Source organism: Podarcis gaigeae (assembly GCF_964106915.1).
Source record: "Podarcis gaigeae genome assembly, chromosome: 8".
In the NCBI taxonomy this organism is placed as follows: Eukaryota; Metazoa; Chordata; class Lepidosauria; order Squamata; family Lacertidae; genus Podarcis; species Podarcis gaigeae.
In genome coordinates, this window is record NC_139684.1 from 44687819 (window position 1) to 44708322 (window position 20504).

The following is a 20504-nucleotide window of genomic DNA, read 5'->3' on the forward strand; positions in this document are numbered from 1 at the left end:
GGCGGGCTTTCCCTCTTCCTCTTCCCTCCCTTTCCGCCGACGAGGAGCAGCGGCAAGTCCCAGAGGGAGAGAGGCAGGCAGGCAGGCAGCGGGAACGGCGGCGGCGTCTCTGGTGGCCGCAGTTGCAGCTTCACCTCGTGAGAGAGGCGGGAAGCGAAGACCCAGGCGACGCCGCCCGCTGTGGGGCTCCTGAGGCGGAAGGCCGGCCTGAGGGGAGGGGAGACGCCCGCGGCGGACGGGATCGAAGCGGGCAGGGCAGGGCGGTCCGCTTCGCTTCGGCAGCCTCGGCGGCGGCGACCCAACATGCCTCCCGCTTCCTCGGCGTTGTCGCCGCCGCCACCACCGTTGTTGTTGTTGTCCTCGCCCTCCCCGCCCGCCGCCTGAAGCCAGGAGGAGACCTTCCCCTTCCTCTTTTCCTCTGCCAGCCGAAGTTCCCAGGCGGCCCCGACTCCACCCCAGGCGCAGGAGGAGGAGGAGGGCGGCGGCGGAGGCAGCAGCAACCGCGACATGAGGCGCGCCGAGGACCTGGAGGGCTTCGACGGGGAAGCGTCGAGCACCTCCATGATCTCGGGCGCCAGCAGCCCCTACCAGCCCACCACCGAGCCCGTCAGTCACGGCCACGGGCTGCGCGGCCTCCGCTGCGACCCCGATTACTTGAGGGGCATCTTCGGAAGGCTCAAGATCGCCCAAGTGGTGGGTACCGAGCCGCGAGGGGGGGGGGGGGAAGAGTCGTTTGCAGTCTGGGTGGGGCTCGCCTTTCCTTATCGCTGTTTCTAATTATTATCGTCACGGCGGTTAACGTGTGTGTCCGCGTGTGTACGTACACACGTACACGCACACACGAGAGTTTTGGGGTTTAATATCGCCCTCCTGTGTGGGTCGCCCTCCTTCTTTTTTGACCCATGGCCACATATCATGGTGATTGCTGTTCCCACCCCCGCCCCCCTCCAGTGGAGAAGGCATGTTTTTTCAACCTAAAAGATTCTCTCAGAGAGACTCTCGCGGATTCCCATATTTAGAGAATGGGCTTGGAGGCTCCAGATGTGCTGTTACCACTCCAGCCAAATACCACAGGGTTAGCTTCGAGTGTAATAGTAGTAGTAGTTACAGAGTGCCAAATCAGGACTGAAGCTCCCTGTTTGACCTTGGGGCCAGTCAGCTTGATCTACCTCCTAAGGTGGTTGTTAAAATCTTTTTTTTTTTTTAAGGTGGTGGACACTCTGGGTTTCTTAGCTGAACTTGTTAGCCATATTTGTTGCTGGAGGATGGGGGATAAAAACAGCTGAAATGAATAATGTATTAGGCAGATGCCAACAAAAAAGGAGAGAAACCTGGGGTACCTTAAGGCTGCAATCTTATATCCAGTTTCCCAGGGTTGAACTGCATTGAACTCAGTGGGATTTCTGTTTCAGCAGGCAGATTATAGATATAACTTTTTAAAAGATGTAACAGATTCATTGTGGCAGAAGCTTTCATAGACTAGCACACACTTTTTTTCCAGATGCATGATGTGTTATCCAGTTGGTAGAGAGATGCAAATACACACATACCTGGGGGAGAGGGAGCATAGAAGACCCTGTAAAAAAATGGAGCAAAAGACCATGAAATGCATAAGGTGCAGTTCATGTATTTTATTTTAGCTAAACTGCTTACATTCCTCAACAGCTGGCGTCTCTCTGGCAACTGAGGATAACGCTACTTGCATCAGATAAAATGCTAGTTCCCAAAAGCTTCTGTCACATAAAATCATTTAGTCTTTAAGGTGCTCCTTAAGGCTTCTTTTGTCAACTGCTACCAGACTTAGATTTAGAGAAGTAAACCTGTCTGACCCCTTTTGAGAGGAAGGATGGGTTACATTTAAAATAAATGCAGCATTCTATATTGCCCCAATCATCCCTCTTTGAAAATGTTTGATTTAAATGTAAGGCAAATTTCACAACTATGTATTGATTCTCTCTAGGTATTTCATCAGTAAGGTAACACTGGCCTTTCCCTTTCTATTCTTCTGACTGTTACTTAAGTTTTTTTCTTTTTTGGGAAGGATACATATTTCCCCATCTTTTCTGCAATGGTACCACCATTCCTTCCAGAGTTTATCGTGTTGGGCAAGAATTTGAATTAGGGAGGGAAAGGGAGCAAGCAGTTAGATGATAGGTGATGATTTATGTAATCTTTCAAGGTCACCTTTTGTGACTGGATGAAAAAACAGCAGTTAGATGTTAGAAGGTCACCTGTTCCATCTTCTTACCCTTTCCTGTTTTTCTAGGGTGTGTTGGGTGGATATATTTGCACGGTCTGAATTCTCATCTTGACCCAATGATTCCTGCCATCTTCTTAGTCTTTTAAGTGTGACATGCACCCAGTCTACTTCTGGGATAAGGAACTTGTGGCCCTCCACATGTTGTTGTCCTGTCAGTGCAGCCCAGCACAGCCAATGCTTATACTGTAAATGATGGGAGTTGTAGTTCAACAATATCTGGAAGGTCAGAGTTTTCCCATCATTAATCTACTTAGTAGTCTTTTGATCTATAAAGACTTGTGCCACAATATGTCTTATGTATGCTTACTCAGAATTAAGTACCAGTTCAGTAAAACTCTCATGTAAGTTGCACAGAACTGCACCATTAAAATACTTTTATCTTCATGTTTCTGTGGCCCTTTGATTTGGAGGAGTTAGAAGTACCAGGAAAATTTCATTTATGGCTACAGCTGTTGGGGGGGGGGTATTTAACTTGACTTCCATCTACATACATTTTGCAAACACTTGTGGAATACCATTGCCAGATACTGGTCAGGTGATTCATATGTAGGTGTTCAAAAGAAGCTTGTAATCTAAAGGGGGAAAGGGTAGTGCCTTCTACATACTAAATATGTTCTTGAGAAACTATTGTTTTAAAAAGCACAAGCTGACATATTGTAGCCTCTTTGTGATAAAAAAGTCTCAATATCCTTGTTCTGATAGATCATAGCATTGATAAGATCAGCTGATTTAGCAAGGGTTGAAATCAAGGTTGCCGACTTGTACTTTCCTGTGATCAGACAATTGTTGATCTATCTGCACAATCACAAGCCATGTGGATCAAGTGCAGTGTGACTTCAAAATGTTTCTGTGGCTGGAATCAGTTATGATGGCCCCCATTGTTTTCTGGCATAAAAGATGATAGTATAAGTTGGGAGTCATAAAAATAGTTGTGGTAGATGATTATTAAACGTGAAAAGTACAGAATGTGATTAATGTTACAGGTTATGTACAGAACTGCCTCCTCATGTACAGACCAATTGCATCTTCATGGGACACCTTGTTAGCTGTGCCATGAACTGCAAATTGTCACCTGTCAGAAACAGGCCTTCTCTGTGGTGGTACCTTTCCTCTGGGATGCTCCCCCCCCCAAATTATTTGGGAACAATGACAGTAGCATGCTCTGGACATTTCCTGAAAACACACCTAATCCTAATCATTAACACTGAATTCTACTGACTTTTTACAAAGTAATTCTGATATTTTAATTTTTTAAAATGGTTTTAGTGTATGTTTTTATGTTGTGAACTGCTTTGATTTTTAAAAATAGTGATATAAAATATTTAAAATAAAATCTTGTGTATTGAGTCTGCTATAGTATTGTTTATTTTTGTGAACATTAGCTTCTGCTTTCCTGGCTTGGTGCCATTTTGTGTTTTGCTAATTGTAACCTTTTAGTGGCACCTCAGATTTATATCCTAACATTGTGTCCATATTCTATCTTCCATGTGTCTCTTGATGTAAATATAATTGGCAAAAGGATATGTGTGAGAGAGAGGGTATTTATACTGGCTTAGTGTTGCTTGTCTTTGTGTGCTTTGCTTAGGTGCCACTCTTCTTATCAGTGTGTTTAAACAATGTGCTGCTGGAATACAGGCTATTTTTTAAATTACATTTCAAGCTCAGAAGTACAGATCAAAGGAGCACAAAAAAATGTTCTGACAGTAAACCATAGTTTGGTGTTGCATGCATAATCATCCAGGAACTTTGGGTTTGTGTACTTTCTCTTCCCATTGCACACCATACCATGGTGATTTTATGAGTTATGGCTCGTAAGCAAACCCCAGCTAATATTGCACTGGAATAGCTTGACCACCGTGATTAATGTATTGGTAACCTCAAGACTTGATTACAGCAATGCACTGTTTGTGCAGCTACCCTTGGGCCTGGTCCAGAGGTTTCAGCTGGTACAAAAGCTGCAGTTAGGCGTTTATAGGGACAGATAATGTATAAACGGCCCTATAAATTTGCATATTTTAATACTCAGAATTCTTATTCCAGTTGTGGGGCTTGAACTGTGTTTAGCTTTAGCAAGAGACATAAAAGCATTCTGGATGGTCACTGGAATGTATCCTGAATTGGAAGGTCACTTAGGACACTGTTCATGTTTGAAGGAACCATATCATTAGCCACACCCATATAATTTATTTGTATCTGTATTCCTAGAATAGTGTAGGGTCTGATAATGGGAGACTCTAGTTGTGTGAATTTGTCTTTACTGTAAAAAAAGAAAAAGCATTCTGCATAAATTTATTTGGAGTGGTATTTAAATACATGTGTGATCCAGATAATTTTACTCCTTGTTTAGATACGGGATGGCTGAAGGCCCAATTTTCCTTTTTCTTGGTTCCCTGGTTTACTAGTTTTTTTTTGTTTTTTTTAAAGTGCTGCTAACTTTTCCATTCGTTTAAAATAATTTTAGGATCTGTGTATGTTTGGAGAAACCTCTTAGATGACAGGTTGGTGTGTTTCCATAAGTAGGGAAGCTACCATTGGAAAGACCCAGCCTCTTAGTGCCACCCTTCAGACATTTCTATAAGGCTTTATAGGTCAAATCAGCACTTTGAATTGGGTTCAGAAACAAATTTGCAGGAAGTGTAGTTGAGCTAGAATTGGTGTTTATGTGCTCAGACAGCATGGTCCCAGTTAATAAACTGGCTGCCAAATTTGGTATGAGCTGCAGTTTTTGAACTGTTTTCAAAGGCAGTGAAACAAATGTCTTAACATTTTATTTAAACTCAGACCAGCGGCAGAGAGTTCACAAACAAAAGGTGAGATTAATACAGATTGGGATTGCTGAAACTATTGTGTCAGCATGCCACAAAAATATATGTTTTTAAATGGGTACTGATGGAGACGTCATTCAGAGTTTACTGTGACCATGGCGTGCAGTTATCTGAGGAGAATTTTGAGTATTTGCATTTCCATTTTAAAGAATAAGTTTATAGCCCTTATATTTAAGGAGCAAAACATGAAAACCTGGCAGTCAGAAGCATTAATCAATGAAAATTTCAGGGCATGTGAAATGGAAGGAGTAGCTGTGTGGCTTCCTTTTATACCATAAAAGACCAGAAAGGTTTCAGTGGCAATTCAGAACTTGGTTAATTCTGTAATGCTTAACTTGCCTTTCTACATAATATGCCTCTTCATACCAAATATTCATTTATATCAGGGAGCAGAGCAGACATAAACAAATGAGCATACAGATACCCACAGGAAAAATCATGGCCACCTTGCTCCTCCCCTGGTTCTGCTGCTGCTATGTTATTGAGAGCTTCATGGTTGGCTTATCAGCCCTATATCGGGAAGTTTTTAATGTTTGATATTTTACTATGTTTTATATGTGTCGTAAGCTGCCCAGAGTGGCTGGGGAAACCGAGCCAGATGGGCAGGGTATAAATAAGAATTATTATTATTATTATTATTATTATTATTATTATTATTATTATTATTATTATTCTGTCAGAACCCAGGGTCATGATTTGTCTTGATCCAGAAAAAGCAAGTTTTGTTCTTGACTTACCATTAATGGTTTATCTACAGGAGATAAACTACAAGCTGGTGTTGGGATGTAATGATAGCTCTGGGAAGTGCAGCAGTTGTGGGACAAGGTGAAGAGTAAAGCATTGCAGTTTTCTCTTGAGTTCCTGCATGCTCACACATTGATAACTTAGCCATGGTTTGGCTTAATGTTATGTGCAAACTGGGACAATTAGATAATGTTATTTTTCATACCAAGTTGGTGGTTGAAAATAGAAATGATCTTTGTGAATATTCCATCAGATAGGGGTTTCCAGGGCTCAGTTGAGAATCATTCCTCGTGTAATAGCTTTCCGTCAGTGTCTCACTGACTGTTCATATGACCCATTTCCTTGAGTTCAACATTTTTCCATGAATCCAACTCCTGTTTTTCTTATCCCTTCACAACACAGACAGATGTGCATTGTGCACATCTTTCCACATTGTGAAGCCATGCAAATTGTGTGAAATGCGTGACTGTGTAGCTTGCTTTTGGAGCTGTGAAATGCAAGGTTTGTGATTGAAGAATATGAAATTATTTTTAGAGCAGAATGGGACTCTTACTGTGATCTCCAAATGTATCAGAAACAAATTATTGGTTGTCAAAAGCAACATGCAAGCTGCCTTGTTCTGGTTAAAATTAAAACTGCATCTTCTGCTAAATTGCAGTCTAGTGTCTTAATCCGGGGCATACCCTGGGTGTTAACTGGGCTTCACTGACACCATTTGATTTAAGATTACTAGGCAAATGAAACGATTGATACTGGAAGTTTAGGAGATATTCTAGTTGCAGGGGTTCTCAACAAGTTGTACATGCCTCGGTCATCAGTGTTTTCTGTGTTCTCTAGGATTCATTTGGACTTGTTTTGGGTGGCTAAAGAAATAACAAGTGGAAATTTGTATCTTTCATACCTTCATTTTGTTAGAAATTTGTGATCTTTTTGGAAAAGATCTGCTAGAGGCCTCCTCACCCAATGGAAAAAAATATGATATAGTTAGTACTATTACAGCTTTGGAGGCCTTCTGACATGTTATTGGCAGATGGCTTAAACATTATGGCGGGAAGCTTCAAAACTGTAGGGAATATGAAATATATATAAACCAGCCAGTGGAAGGGTGTACTTTTGGGACATAATTTGAAACACATTTGTGTGGCTTTGTTTCAGCCAAGGGTAGAAGGTAGTTTTTCAAAAGTCCTTTGAAAAAGCTGCTGAAGTGTTCTGAGTGTGTCCAAACCACAGTCAAGAGCTATTATTTGAGCAGTCCAGGATTTTAATGCACTTATCAATATCTCCTGTAGTGCATTACTTCCCTAAAGCATGTCATGTTCTATAGATTGTAGCATTGAGTGCCTGTTTTGAATTGTTAGCTAAAGGTTATCTGGTAGAAAATACTGTTGCTGGTATATTGAACATGTTGAAGTAATTTGCCACAAAGCTTTCTCTTTCTCTGCCCGACTTCTTGCTTTTGTATGTGTGTAGGCCATACAAGGCCATACAAGGTATTTTCGTTGTGCAAAGTTAACGACAATCTCTAAACCTCAAATAGGTGGAGTCCTCTCAGCCTCTTATTGATTTGATTTTAAAGTTTGCATTCCACAAGCCTAGACTCTGTGTTTCTTAAAGGGAACTCTTGCTGCTTGAAACTAGGGAAAGGGACATAGTGTACAATTATGACTAATTGTGGATTTATTTATTTATGGCTCAATATTGCAGTAAGCAAAGGGTTAAAGAGGATGTTTAGATGTTGCTGGCACAGAACCACTTCTGGTTGAGTTATTAGTTTGACCTGAGATCTGTGCAATTGAGTCAAATAGTATATGTCATGCTCTAATGAGTGAGACATTTGGGAAAGGAATGGGTGAGAGTCAAGAAAGAATAGAAGTAGTTTCAATACGCTTTCTCTGCATTCTGAGTTTGTTTTTTAGGAAAATACTGATGAGCCTATGACCCACCAGATACTACTAGAGTACAGTTCCCATCAGAAGTTATGATTAACTATGATGGCTGGGAAAACTGAGGTGTATAGGAATTGGAGTCTGACAATATCTGGAGGGCTACAGTTTCCCCTTCCTGCTTTGGAATGTCTGCATCTAAAGGAGATATCTTCATATGGCTGAAATTCACAAGATCTTAGGCTGCTTTCCTCATCCCAGCAATCTCTTTGGAGTCCCAATGTTGCATCTTCATCCCAAGCATTTAACTTCCACTATTTCACTCAATTTCCACAAACAGCAGCTTCTTCACTTGGTTGCTATTCATTCTATTCTCATGATTCCTATTCATTCTATTACAGATAAAAAGTTAGTGGAAGGTAACACCAAAACAAATGGAATATAATATGAAAGAGAAAAAGGTTTAAGCATCTATTCAGATAATCTAAACAAAGCCTACTTTATTTAACTTCTTTCATGTAGCCCTAATGCAGTTCCTTCTATTATTTTGCTATCCCTCAATACTTAGCCATACTTTTGTCATACTTAGGGATTTTTGTAGCCTATTTAATTGTCCTTTAATTGTTTTTTGCCCTGTACTTGAATGAGATTGTGCAGTCAGCAGTTGAACTGAGCTTTATGTGGCTATTTGTTGCTTTAGCTTTTGAGACTTGATGCTTCTGTGGATTGGTAACTATGCAATTAAGTACCCGAATCTTCAAATTATAGCATATTATCCTGTAGTGCCTCTTGGACATGTTTACAACTTACTAGAATTAATTACTTTGAGAACCTTCAGGAAGAAAAAGTGTTGTCCTTTTGATCTCAATTAACTACAACATGGGATTGAGAGTACTGTATATGCTACAAAAATGAAAGAGTATTTTGCTATAATAAAAGCAGCAAAGGTCCTGAAAGCTATAGGATATAATGCTAAGGGTTTGGGCTTCACAGAGAAGATCTGAGCCAAGGATATGAACTAAATACTTTTCACATATTTTCTTTTTTTGTTATAGACTGGTGTAGGGAAAATTAGGCCCTGGTGGGTGAATGTTGTCCTCCAAGCATCTCTATCTGGCTTTTGGAATTTTCCCTAATAATAATACATTTGTACCCCACCCTCCCTGGCCCTAGGCCCCACACTTCACTTGGCCCTCTTCATGCCTTCTTGAGAGTTTTTGCATTTCTAGAAGGTGTCCTTGAACTTGAACAACTCATGCTTGCAGGGAGGGAGGATAGAGGGTGTGTGTGTAGAAACTATTCTACTACAAAGGTAACATTTACATTCATTGCTCCACCTAATTTACCTTCTGGTCCCATCTAGAAGTGGTATGTAGCCCCCCAAAAGGTTACACAGAAGGGAATACAACCCTCAAACTGACTCTCTCCCCCCCCCCACTTCTGAAACAGACTCTTGGATACAGTTGCAGAATCAGGCATGCTATCTTTCTGTAGCTTTCTGGTGGAGAATATTTTAAGCTAGATTTTAGCCTTAGCTTGATAGTGTATTTGTTGGAGCTCAGTTGTCAAACATGGAAAAACAGTCACTCCTAGTAAAATGATTAGCTGTGCAGATAAGCTCTCCAAATTTAATTCAACCTTGAAAAAAATCCCTTGCCTGTCACCTCTAATTGTGTTTTACTTGCCACGGTCAACCAGGCAGACAACTTTTTGCAAAACAAAAAAAAATTCCTTCCAGTAGCACCTTAAAGACCAACTAAGTTAGTTCTTGGTATGAGCTTTCTTGTGCATGCACACTTCCTTCCAGTAGCACCTTAAAGACCAACTAAGTTAGTTCTTGGTATGAGCTTGGTATGAGCTTTCGTGTGCATGCACACGAAAGCTCATACCAAGAACTAACTTAGTTGGTCTTTAAGGTGCTACTGGAAGGAATTTTTTTTGTTTTGACTATGGCAGACCAACACGGCTACCTATCTGTAACTGGAACTTTTTACAAGGCTTCCTTCAGTTTGAAATTAAAAGATACAATAGCTTTCTAGCTAAGAGAGAAAATAAGGGTTTTGTTGTTGTTGTTATTCCTTACCCACTGTAGACCCCCAGCCAGGTACTTGGGATCCCCTGCATTTTCCCTTTTGATATTTTAGTGAATAGTGCTAATGTCACACCATATATTGCTCATTGAGGTGTTGGTATACGATTTTTTTTCCAGTACAAGTGAACCAATATTTCATGTATTCAAACTTTTGAGCACTTTTAGTTGTTAATTTTTCTCTTATTTTGTGCACTTTCTTCCTTTTATCACCTTCTCTGCCACTTTAATTCACTTCTCTGTATACCTGACCCCTGCTAATGTCAACTTTTCTAAAATCAAAATGAACAGGGAAAGAGTCGTCACCCACATAACCTAATATAGGCGGAAGCTGTTTTTTGTTGCCCCATTTTTGGATTATTAAGTTTGAAGAAACTCCTCAGATTCTGCTATGCTGAAGTAACATATAGTTGTAGTTCAAAAGCAAGAAGTGTTTCCTTTAGTCTGAAAAGACTTGCCATTTTACAATTTCATTCTAAAATATTGCATTGAAATGTTAAAGTTGGAATCCTGTACATACCTACTTAAGCATTAAGCCCCATTCACGGTTGAACTCATGGAAACTTACTCCCAAAAAAGAATGCAAAGGATCAGGCTATAATGTTGACAGTCTTATCAGGCACATTTAACTGAAAGTAAAGCCCCGTAACTGATGATGGTTTACTTATTATACCACACCCATCTGATTGGGTTGCCCAAGCCATTCTGGGTGGCTTCCAACAAAAATACAGGAGGGGAAAGAATAAAAGCTTCCCAAAACAGGGCTGCCTTCAGATGTCTACAGAAAGTTACATAGTTGTTTAACTCTTTGACATCTGCTGGGAGGGCATTCCAAAACTACTGGGTGCAACTACGGTCATACCTTAGTTTTCAAACAGCCTAGTTCTCGAACGTTTTGGCTCCCGAACGATCGAAACCCAGAAGGACCTCAGAGATGTATCTCAGTTCATCTTGAGGCTGAATCATTTGGAATCTAGACCATCAGTTGTTGTTGTTTTTTGTGTGTTTGCAGGTGTTTATCTCTTAAGAGATAACACACTGTGTCCCAAAAACATTTTTGTTTTATTTTGAGACTTGTTGTTTCTAGTTCACTTATTTGTAAACAAATGTTCCTGGAGCATGTATGGAGTCGCATCTTGATCAGTTATTCTTTCAAATTAAATTTATTTAAAACAGTAATTCTGGTATTTACTTAAGCTCAGTATTTAATGAGTGCAAAAACTGATTGTTGAAGTTTCGTGCACTGTATTTCATTCAAAGTGCTGGTGCAGTCATTAAATATCCAAAGACAGTATTGAGTTTTAGAAATGGCTCCTCATTGTTTTAGGGACTTCCTGGCCCCTGATCCACATCTATACCTATAATTAGAAAGCAATGTTCGACTTTCTATTAGATACAAAAATTGTAATTGAAACATGATATCCACTTGATATTCGTGCCTTTCCATAAGGTTTAAGAGGAGAAACCAAAACCTCTAGTAAGCCTGATAATTTCTGTTTTACCTTTTGGCCAAATTATTATTATTATTAATTTATTTCGCATAGTGCTTTTAATGGAGTTTGGGGCTGGCACAGGAAATGGCAGGGCAAGCTTGAAACTATTCAGCATTTTTGGTATAACTGAGAGTGCTCTTAGTATTGTGGCCAGTATTTTTTATCTTTTTTGCTTTTGTTGTAAGATTCTGTTTTTCTGGTATGTCTAGACCATTTTGCCTTTTAAGGCATGGCATCTGAGGGGGCCATCAGATTACAACTCTGGATTCTTAGGATTGTGAATACTTTTATCTGAGCTGTTAAAATTCTTGTATAATGGGGTCCTTTCAGGTCACACTGTGCTCCTGATTATTTTCTCATTAAAATACTTTTCCTTCTCTGGCAATGTAATTTGAATACTTGTTATTTACTTAAGAAAAATCTTAAAATAAGACTCCTGTATAAAGTTAGAGTTCTTAATCTAAGGATATAGCTGAGTTTCTTCTTTAGTCTGTGTGACTTCCTTCTGATGTAACAATAAACTATGGCTTATCATTAAAGGAACTAGCCACAGTGAACTTTGGACTAGGACTTCCAATCAGAAGGTCGGTGGTTTGAATCCCCGCGATGGGGTGAGCTCCCGTTGCTCGGTCCCCGCTCCTGCCAACCTAGCAGTTCGAAAGCACCTCAAAGTGCAAGTAGATAAATAGGTACCCCAGAGTCGATTATGACTGGACCTAATGGTCAAGGGTCCCTTTACCTTTACCTTTACTCCCGCTCCAGTGACTGGGAGGAATAGTTTGAAACGTCTCTTTTCCATTTTAGAACAATCAGTTAAGCTTTAGATTCAAATCTAGACAAAACGTGGTTAGTTTTAACTATAGTTAGTTAAAACAAGTCAGCTTCAGACAAACCACAGTTGGGTATAACCGCAGTATGTTCAGTCCTGGGCATAATGCTGAAATTGAAAGCTTCTGATCTCCTCATAGCCATACTGAAGGAGGAAACACATGAATCCAAAGCTTGTTCGGACTTCCGGGTTGGCGCCATCGCCGAATGGCGGACTCCCTCCGAGCTCCGGAGGGAGCCTGCTCGGCAGGGGCTGGGTCCTACCGCGCCGGCGACGCGGGGACCCTCAAAAACCATGGGTGCTGAAACCCATGGGCATGGTGACTCGGCGGGCACTGTTTGCGCCCCCCGACCCGCGAAGGAGCCTTTTTAAAGGCTGCGGAGCGGGTGACAGGGGTGTGTGTGTGCTATGAGTCCTCCGCTTCCCCTGCCGAGCGAAGCCGCATGCCATTCGACGGAGAGCGCTGATGTCTTCCATTGAAAATTTGGCCTTAAAAGAATAACCCGTGAGTAATTGGAACTTGGATTAAAAAGGGGGAATTTTTTTTTAAAAAAAAATCGGAGCGAGCGGGGGAGGTGCAAAAAGGAAGTCAGCCTCCCCCCTGTTGTAGAGGAGTTAAAGCAAAGGATTTGACAACTAAGATCGAGTGCAACCTTATTTTGAGAAAGTTATTAATTTCGCGATGGAAAATTATAAGACTGGGCTGGAGGAGAAAAGTGGAATGTGAATTAAAATGCAACCCCCCCGAACCCCGGGAGCGATCCGTGAGAGCGCCGGGAGAGGAGAAATAGAGGTTTTGACAGCTGTCAAAGGAGCTGTCAAAGCGGAAGAACAAAAAGAGAACTTTGTTACAAGGACTTTGCCGGTTACATTTGTTACAAATTGGATATAAATTGTTTAAAACAAGGAATAACAAGTTACTTTGACTGTGGGGTGTGATTTGGAAGGAAACTGAGTTACTATAATCCCTCTAGAGGAGCTGTGGGACACTACAAGTATTGCTGGCATGGAATTTGAATAGGACTTTTTATCTCCTGGGAAACTGCAGAAATGGAACACTATTTTGTCTACAGAGGTCTATACACTAAAGGAGACAATAGATTTATCTATTGAAGAATGGAAGGGACTTGACGTAATGTTTTGTTCCTGAATAACAAAGCCTCTGCAGAGGAATTAGAAGCTTTTGGAATTAGAACATTTATGCAGGAGAGCAGGGGGGGAAAAAAGGAGGAGAGAGATCAACAAGAACAACAAGAATAAAAAGAACTGGACAAAGTTGGAAGTGGGAACATTTGGGACATCCAGATTTGAAAGGTCTAAAGAAATAAAATTGGAGGTTTTACTCTTAAATACAAAGATCTGGATGGAAAAAATGGACCTTTTTGAGACAGACTCCTTCCAAGATTGGACATTCGAAACTAAAAATGACCAAAAGACGGTAAAGACTATTAAAAAGACGGCAAAGCAGACTGGTGAAGGACTATGGCTTAGGTGTAGGAGCTCCAGGACGACAGTAGACATTGATGGACATTGGGAACGCAACCGGGAAAGGGGGGAGGGAAATTTGGAATCCAAAGGGTGTTAAATTATATCTTATTCTTTTTCTTTATTTTTTTTATTCTAATCTGTATTGCATATTAAAGAGGGGAACTCGTGGAAGGGAACAGGTCGATTTTAGGGGATGGGAAAATATTTTTAAATTGGGTCAATGATAATAAGTTTAAAATTGGGGGTAAGAATTTGTTGAATTTATTTGAAAGAATTGGAATACAAGAGGGGGAGGGGAGGGGAAGTCCTGGAAAGATGCCAATGAAAATAAGGTCTTAAATTTTGGATGTTTTTCTTTTTTTGTTATATTTGAAAATCTTCAATAAATACTATTTTAAAAAAAACACAAAAAAACCCAAGCTTGTTCATGCGGCAATAAATTGTTGTTCATCACTACATCAGTGGGTTTTAAAGCTAAGAAAAAGTGTGAAGTCCTATTAATGTTTCAGCTCTGTTGCCTCCATTGCTGTACATACAAACTGGAACATTGAAAGCCTTCTCTACTTAAAATATCATTTGTTAAGGGCGGGGGGGGGGACTTTAGAAGAAAACCTGTTGTATCAAAAGTGGCTATGGGGAAGAAAGGAGATGTCTTGTGCTTACATTCATAAGCTTATAGAGCCACAGCAAAATATACCTTCACTGCTAATGCAGAGCCTACCACAGATCCAACAAAAATGGCTTACAAGGAGTTATGAGTTACCTCACTTTATCCTCGGTGGAAGTTGTTTCCGAGGTTTCTGTTCAAAGTGTGGGGGGGAGTTGTGTTGAAAATAAAAATTCATACTTAGATTTTACATGTAGTTAACAGCATTCATCAGCATACCTTATGCTTTGGACAAACTTTATAATGAAGAACACATGTTTATGTTTCAAATGCAAATAACAGAATCATCATCACCATCAGATTGGGCAATGTCACTGGTGACATGGACTATTATAATATCCAAGAACATGTGAACAGTATTTCTCTGCATACTTATGCCTCTGATTCCACAGTGTACTGTTAATTAGAAACAATAAATGCATATAAATGTATATAAAAATTTAATAATAGCACTTTACAAATGCAATCCTATTTTAAATATAATTTTCTAAGAGGTGATATTCTTATATAATAATATATTTAGTCTCTTCATCAGCAATATGACAACAATACTTTTAAATGGTTGCTAATTTTAGTGTAGTTGAAAGGAAAATTTTCACCAAGAGGATGCCGACTTATTTACCACAGGGCAACATTAGACTTCATTGCAAGCCAAATAGCCAAACTGGCAAAGCAGCTGCTAAACAACAGTTGGTTAATATTTGCACTAGTTGTATACTTTTTTCAAAGGATGGTAGATCAAGTATGACAACTTATGATTGAACTATTAAGAAATCTTAACTTAAAAGTCACAAGAGTGAAGAAGCATATTTGTCAGAATAAAGCAACAACAATGCCCATGTAACTAATTTAATTCCTGCCTCCCCACTATCAAACAGCAGCCATGCATGACAGTGTTTGATATGGCAGACAGCCCTTTGGAATGTTTTGGGCTTTGATTTGCTTGCCTCACTAAAGATATTTAATATTTTTTCTGGTACAATTTCACATGTTGCAATTGCATCACAAAACAATTGTGAGGCTTCCACTGAAAGTAAGTGGGACTGTGCCATGTTTTTTGTTGTAAAAAGCAATTCTCCGTAATGCATGTACCGGTAGGTGCTTTTTGTCAGGGGTGAGGAATCTGTTGATGTATTACAAGAACTAATTGGATTGACTCATTTTCTTGCATTCCTGTGTACATGACAGAGGACTCCATGGGTAGAATAAAAAAGTGCACCTATGGACATGTGCAAATCCAGCCCTAGTGATGCCAGGTGGAAAATTAATCATATTTTTGCTGTGATGAAAGATAGTTTCCTCTTGGAGAGGCAGGGATGCACTGAAGCCATATTACTGAAATATTTGTATTTAGGCCAGCTGTGTTAGATGTGAGAAATGCACCCGCTTTACAAGGAATGAAGCCTATTTAGATTTAGACTATTGAATTGGCCAAGTTAAATGAAAGCAATAAATCTAAATTTGAATGTGTGAGGTTTTTAAAAATGTCTTTGGGTGTATTTTGAGGAGGTGTAAAAGCATTTTACTTATATCTATACTGTATATGACTACTTATGCTGTACCACTAGTTTAAGTAATAAATCCTAGTAGTGTAATATTCTTACAAAAATATTGTGGGTATTCTTAAGCAGGAAAAATGTTCACTATTCAGTGGTTTTTGTGAAATCATAAGTAATTATGTGATTGAACCACACAATAAGTCTTTTTGTGGGCTTCTTCAGATAAACAGGAAAGCTATTTTCTTTCTTTTAAAAATCTTGAGGGAACTATTTTTAGTGCTTATGTTGCTTGATTTATCAAAAAATAAAACACAGCAAATTTGATATTTAATTGAGAAAATGTAGTGGTAGCAATTTTCTTCCTTATGAAGTCTTCTGTTGAGGTTGAATACATATTGCAATGCATTCTCTTCATTTTTCTTAAATGCTGACAGTCATAATTAGTATAGACAATTTGCCAAGAAGATCTTGTGCAGCAACAATTCATTTCCAGTCTGTTCCTTTTCATGTTTACTGGAAAAAAAACCTATTGAGTTGAATGAGTGTGCATAGGATTGAAGCTTTCATTAGTTTATTTCCCTTTTTAAAGTAATAAAATTACATTATCATTTTAAATGCAGAAACCTGTTCTGCAACATTGTTTTGTAGTATCACAAAATATTAGGGCAAACTATTTTGGCTGCAGTACTTTGAAGGGATTTGGAGAAATGCAGGGGTGGTGTTTTGGAACTTATACTACATCTATTTTCAGGAGCATGTATTGGCAATAATATGATGCAGATTTCTCAGGTTTACTATGTTCATGTGAACCTGAACTGCAAGGTCCGGTGATCATTTCTACTATGGTCAGAATAAGCAAAAATATTGTCCTTGCTGTCTTGAAAGAAATAATTCTGCATTATCTTCCCTCTCTGTCCTTTAATGTGTGCAGGTGCTCTGCCCTGGGTCTGGTTTCTTTGGGGTAGAATTTAGTGGTATAGATTAAGATGGGATACTCTTCAACAATCCTGTACTGTATTTGGCATATCACTTATGTAGGAGAAAGTCCTGGGATCGCTTGCTTATTTATTTACAGCATTTGTGCTCCACTCATTAGCCAGAGTGGCTTACTTACAATCTATAAAAACAAAGCAGTCCCTGCCCACAAGCTTGCAATCTAAAACCACTACACACAAGGGAAGAAGAAGAAAACAAACTCAGGAATCATTCCTTAAATAGTAGCTCTTATAATGACCAACTGGCAAGAAAGAGTTCAGGGATAGGAGGTGCCTGATGGAGCTGGTCTTTTGGCAAAGCTGGTGGAATAAGCACTGGCCTTCCCTCTCCCCCCCCCCCCCAAGGCAGCCTGATGGAATAAGATTGAAGGATGGAGTAGGACCCAAACCTACAGGTTCAAATAACCAGAAAAGGGAATTTCAGCCAAAAATTATGGAGAAATTCCTAGTGGTAACAAGAACCTTCACAGTAGAACAGATGGAAGGTGGTAGAATTTGCTTCATTTGAGATGTTTAAGCAGTGCTGGATGACTGTCTATAGCAATGGACTTCCTGCATTGGTTGGGCTACAAGACCTCTGTTGTCCCTTCCAGCCCTGTGATTCTGTAAAAAGGCAAAAATACAGACAAAACCAGGGCAATGATTTATCAGGTGACAGAAAAGTGAGACTGTTACTGGGAAATAGGGCGCAATGACAGAGATGTGTTCATCTATCTTATAGCATGCTGGGACACTCCCAAACTCCAAGTCCAAACTCCAGTAAGGAGCATGTTGTTTACTCATGCATGCAGATCCGACTAGCTGAACACAATGCATTCCCAGAAAATCATTTGTCAGCTGATGGTTTCCATTATTTTCTATGGGAACATTTCTAATCTGTGATGTGGCCAACCTCCCTCCCTCCCTCCCTCCATGGTTTTCTATTGAAATGGCTGCCGCCGACCAGCAAAACAAGAATAAGTAAGGAAGTGGCTGTTCAGATACCTGAAGCAGTATAGTGAGGTTTGGGTATAATTATTTGCATTCAGATAACTGAAATTTCGGATAACAGGACCTGCATGTACATTACTCAGAGATTTGCAAATGAACTCATGAACTGTATTGATTGAAAAGGAACACTGATTTTCAGGTGTCAGGAGACATGAACATGTGAGAAATGCAAGTGAGGAAAGTTAATGCTGGAAATCCAGGTGTGCACATTTAGAGCAACATTTGTCGGTCCAATAGAAACCCCCATCTTTTCCCACTGGTATGCAAAGAAGATATTTGAGGATCTTATGTTGTCAGAATCCCACACCTTTCCTTACTATACCTCTGATTCTAGTCTCTCTGTTGCTCTGGCAACATGGCAGCAAAATATGAGAAGAGCAGATGACCTCACTGAGCCAAATTCTGGTTAAATGGGAATGAGGGAGAGGGGGATATTTTTCAGGCCTACTGCTAGTGGAGTTAACAGAGGACACATCCCTCATTTAGATATCCTGGGCCCGAACCACTAGTACTGTTGGTTCAAGTACACTCTGAAACACCGAGTCATGGAATCTTTTAGAAGCAAAGGCCTATAGCAGGGATAGGAAACTAGTGGTCTCCTAGATACTACTAGACTACAGCTCCCACCATCTCTGACCATGGGCCATGCTGGCCAAGTCTGGGTCGAAAAACACCTCATGACCTAGAAAGTAGAAGAAGGGCCAAGCATAGAATACATCCCTGTTTCCTGCTAACTGCCCCTTGAGTGAGTTCCTGAGGTTTAGCAGCCACACCTTGTTGGCAAGATGTATCCTTTTACACTGTTACCTCCACTCCTTGCCTCTGGGACATCCCAGTAGGACTTAAATAATTGTCACACATGTTAAAATTAAGGACCCCTTCATTTGATGTGATCTGGTGGAACTCAAAACAAATCTTACTTCTATAGCTCTGATGAGCGGGGGAAAGGAGTGAAATCTAAATTAACGTCTGTAACATTTTGACTACTGACCTCAGTGCAATACTAGTTATAGTATTATTTGTTATCTCTTTCAATTACATTCAACTTCTCTTGGGTAAAGTCGGGTAAGAGCACTTTCGTATTCATATCAACCAGGGGAGAGATTGTTATACCTCTGCCCCCTTTTAAGAATAAGAAAATGAGAAAAAGAGACACCGTGCATTGCTTAGCTCTTATCTCCTTGCATATCATTTTAGCCTCCCAAATATATACCTGAATTCTTTAGTTTCTTCCTAGTCTTGTTTGTGTATAGTTTTGCTGAATTGAAATAGGCCTTCAGAGTACTACTCAGTAAAGTTTAGTTGCTAACTATTCTGAACCCCCAAATGCCTTTAAAAGCCAGAATGAAAAGCATATTCTTCATAGTAGGAGAAACGGACCAGTACCAATAATACTTTGATCGATTTACAGCCTAAGCTAGGAATGGGGAACCTGTGGCCCTCCAGATGATGATGGTAAACTCTAACTACTATCATGTCTGGTCATTGGCCTGATTGGGACTGATGGTGGAGTCCCCACAACATATGGATGGCCACAGGATCACTAAACTGGGCCTTATCATACACATGCTTACTTGAAAGCAAGACCCACTGAGTTCTGTAGGACTTTCAAGTAAGTGTGCACAGAATTGCTATTTTAGTACTAAAATATGCTTTGGTATATGAGTGAGACAAGCATCTTGTGTTGATTTCTTCTTTTAAACTGTGAATCTTACTGAAGTTTCATTGCACATTCTTGAGTATCAAATTCCCAATGAACATTTCAGGATAATTTGTGGCCGTCTTCAGAATGTTACAGAACTATTTATATTTTACCACTTTTTCTCCCCGTAGGTTTTGGCATTGATTTCCTTCATCTGCATAGAAACCATCATGGTATGCTCCCCTTGTGAAGGCCTTTATTTCTTTGAATTTGTCAGCTGTAGTGCATCGGTAGTTACTGGAGTTTTGTTGCTTATGTTCAGTCTAAATCTCCATGCAAGAATACCACAGATCAACTGGAACATTACAGTAAGTTTTCATCCAAACCTTCACTTTATAAAAATAGCTGAATAAACATTTGAAGTTTAGACTTCAAGCACTGCCTGCCTTGTACAGAAACTTGAAACCATTGGTAAATGTTATTTGCAGCAAGTAGAGTTCATGTGCTGCTTTATATTCAAAGTGAACCCCCCTGGTGCAATAAGGATTATGAAATATTGGATGATAAAGTATATAAAGCTGAAATTGTGTGTAAAATCATACCCCTCCCCTGCATAATACAGACTTTCCTTCAATGCTAGTCTTTATTGTTCACAACTGAGGAAAGTATAGTCTGCAGATTTTGTTTAATACTGTACTTTACATTTACAAATGGTTGAAAAATTAAATATGAAATGAGTGCATACTACAAGGTAGAGTCAATTTGTAAATCTGTGGGCCATCAATCCCTCTTCTAAAAACAGTCATATTTTGGGATTAACCTGCTTTTCTGAGTTTGGAAGTTGGAAGTGTGTGCTTTATGCATTTATCTTCTTTCTCACATTCTTTTAGGAATAGGGTTGCCACTGTTTTCACAAGTCCTGCTCTTGTACTCTTTTGAAGTCAGGCATTTGGCTGGGGATATTTTTTTTCCTGATAAGGAGATTAGTAGTAGGAAAAGTTTCTCCTGCTACATGCCTGCATGTCAGACACAGGAGCAGGGCCAGAATGTGGAAAGCAACTGATAGGGGCCACAGATTTCACTGTTTTCCTTTTGGCATA

General features: G+C 39.9%; 1 protein-coding gene across 2 annotated transcripts in view; it reads left to right on the forward strand.

Annotated features, from left to right (window-relative positions):
* Positions 1-37: 37 nt before the first annotated feature.
* Positions 38-20504, forward strand: part of CMTM4 (CKLF like MARVEL transmembrane domain containing 4) — a 36550-nt gene continuing 16083 nt past the window's right edge. Inside the window, exons 1-3 of one of the 2 annotated variants that reach the window (XM_083753538.1) lie at positions 38-323; positions 478-693; positions 19596-19772. In XM_083753538.1, the coding sequence (XP_083609664.1) occupies positions 508-693; positions 19596-19772 (363 nt within the window). In that variant the 5' untranslated portion in view covers positions 38-323; positions 478-507. Of the gene's footprint in view, positions 694-19595; positions 19773-20504 lie in introns of both variants that reach the window. The other variant, XM_083753537.1, reaches the window with a different exon arrangement.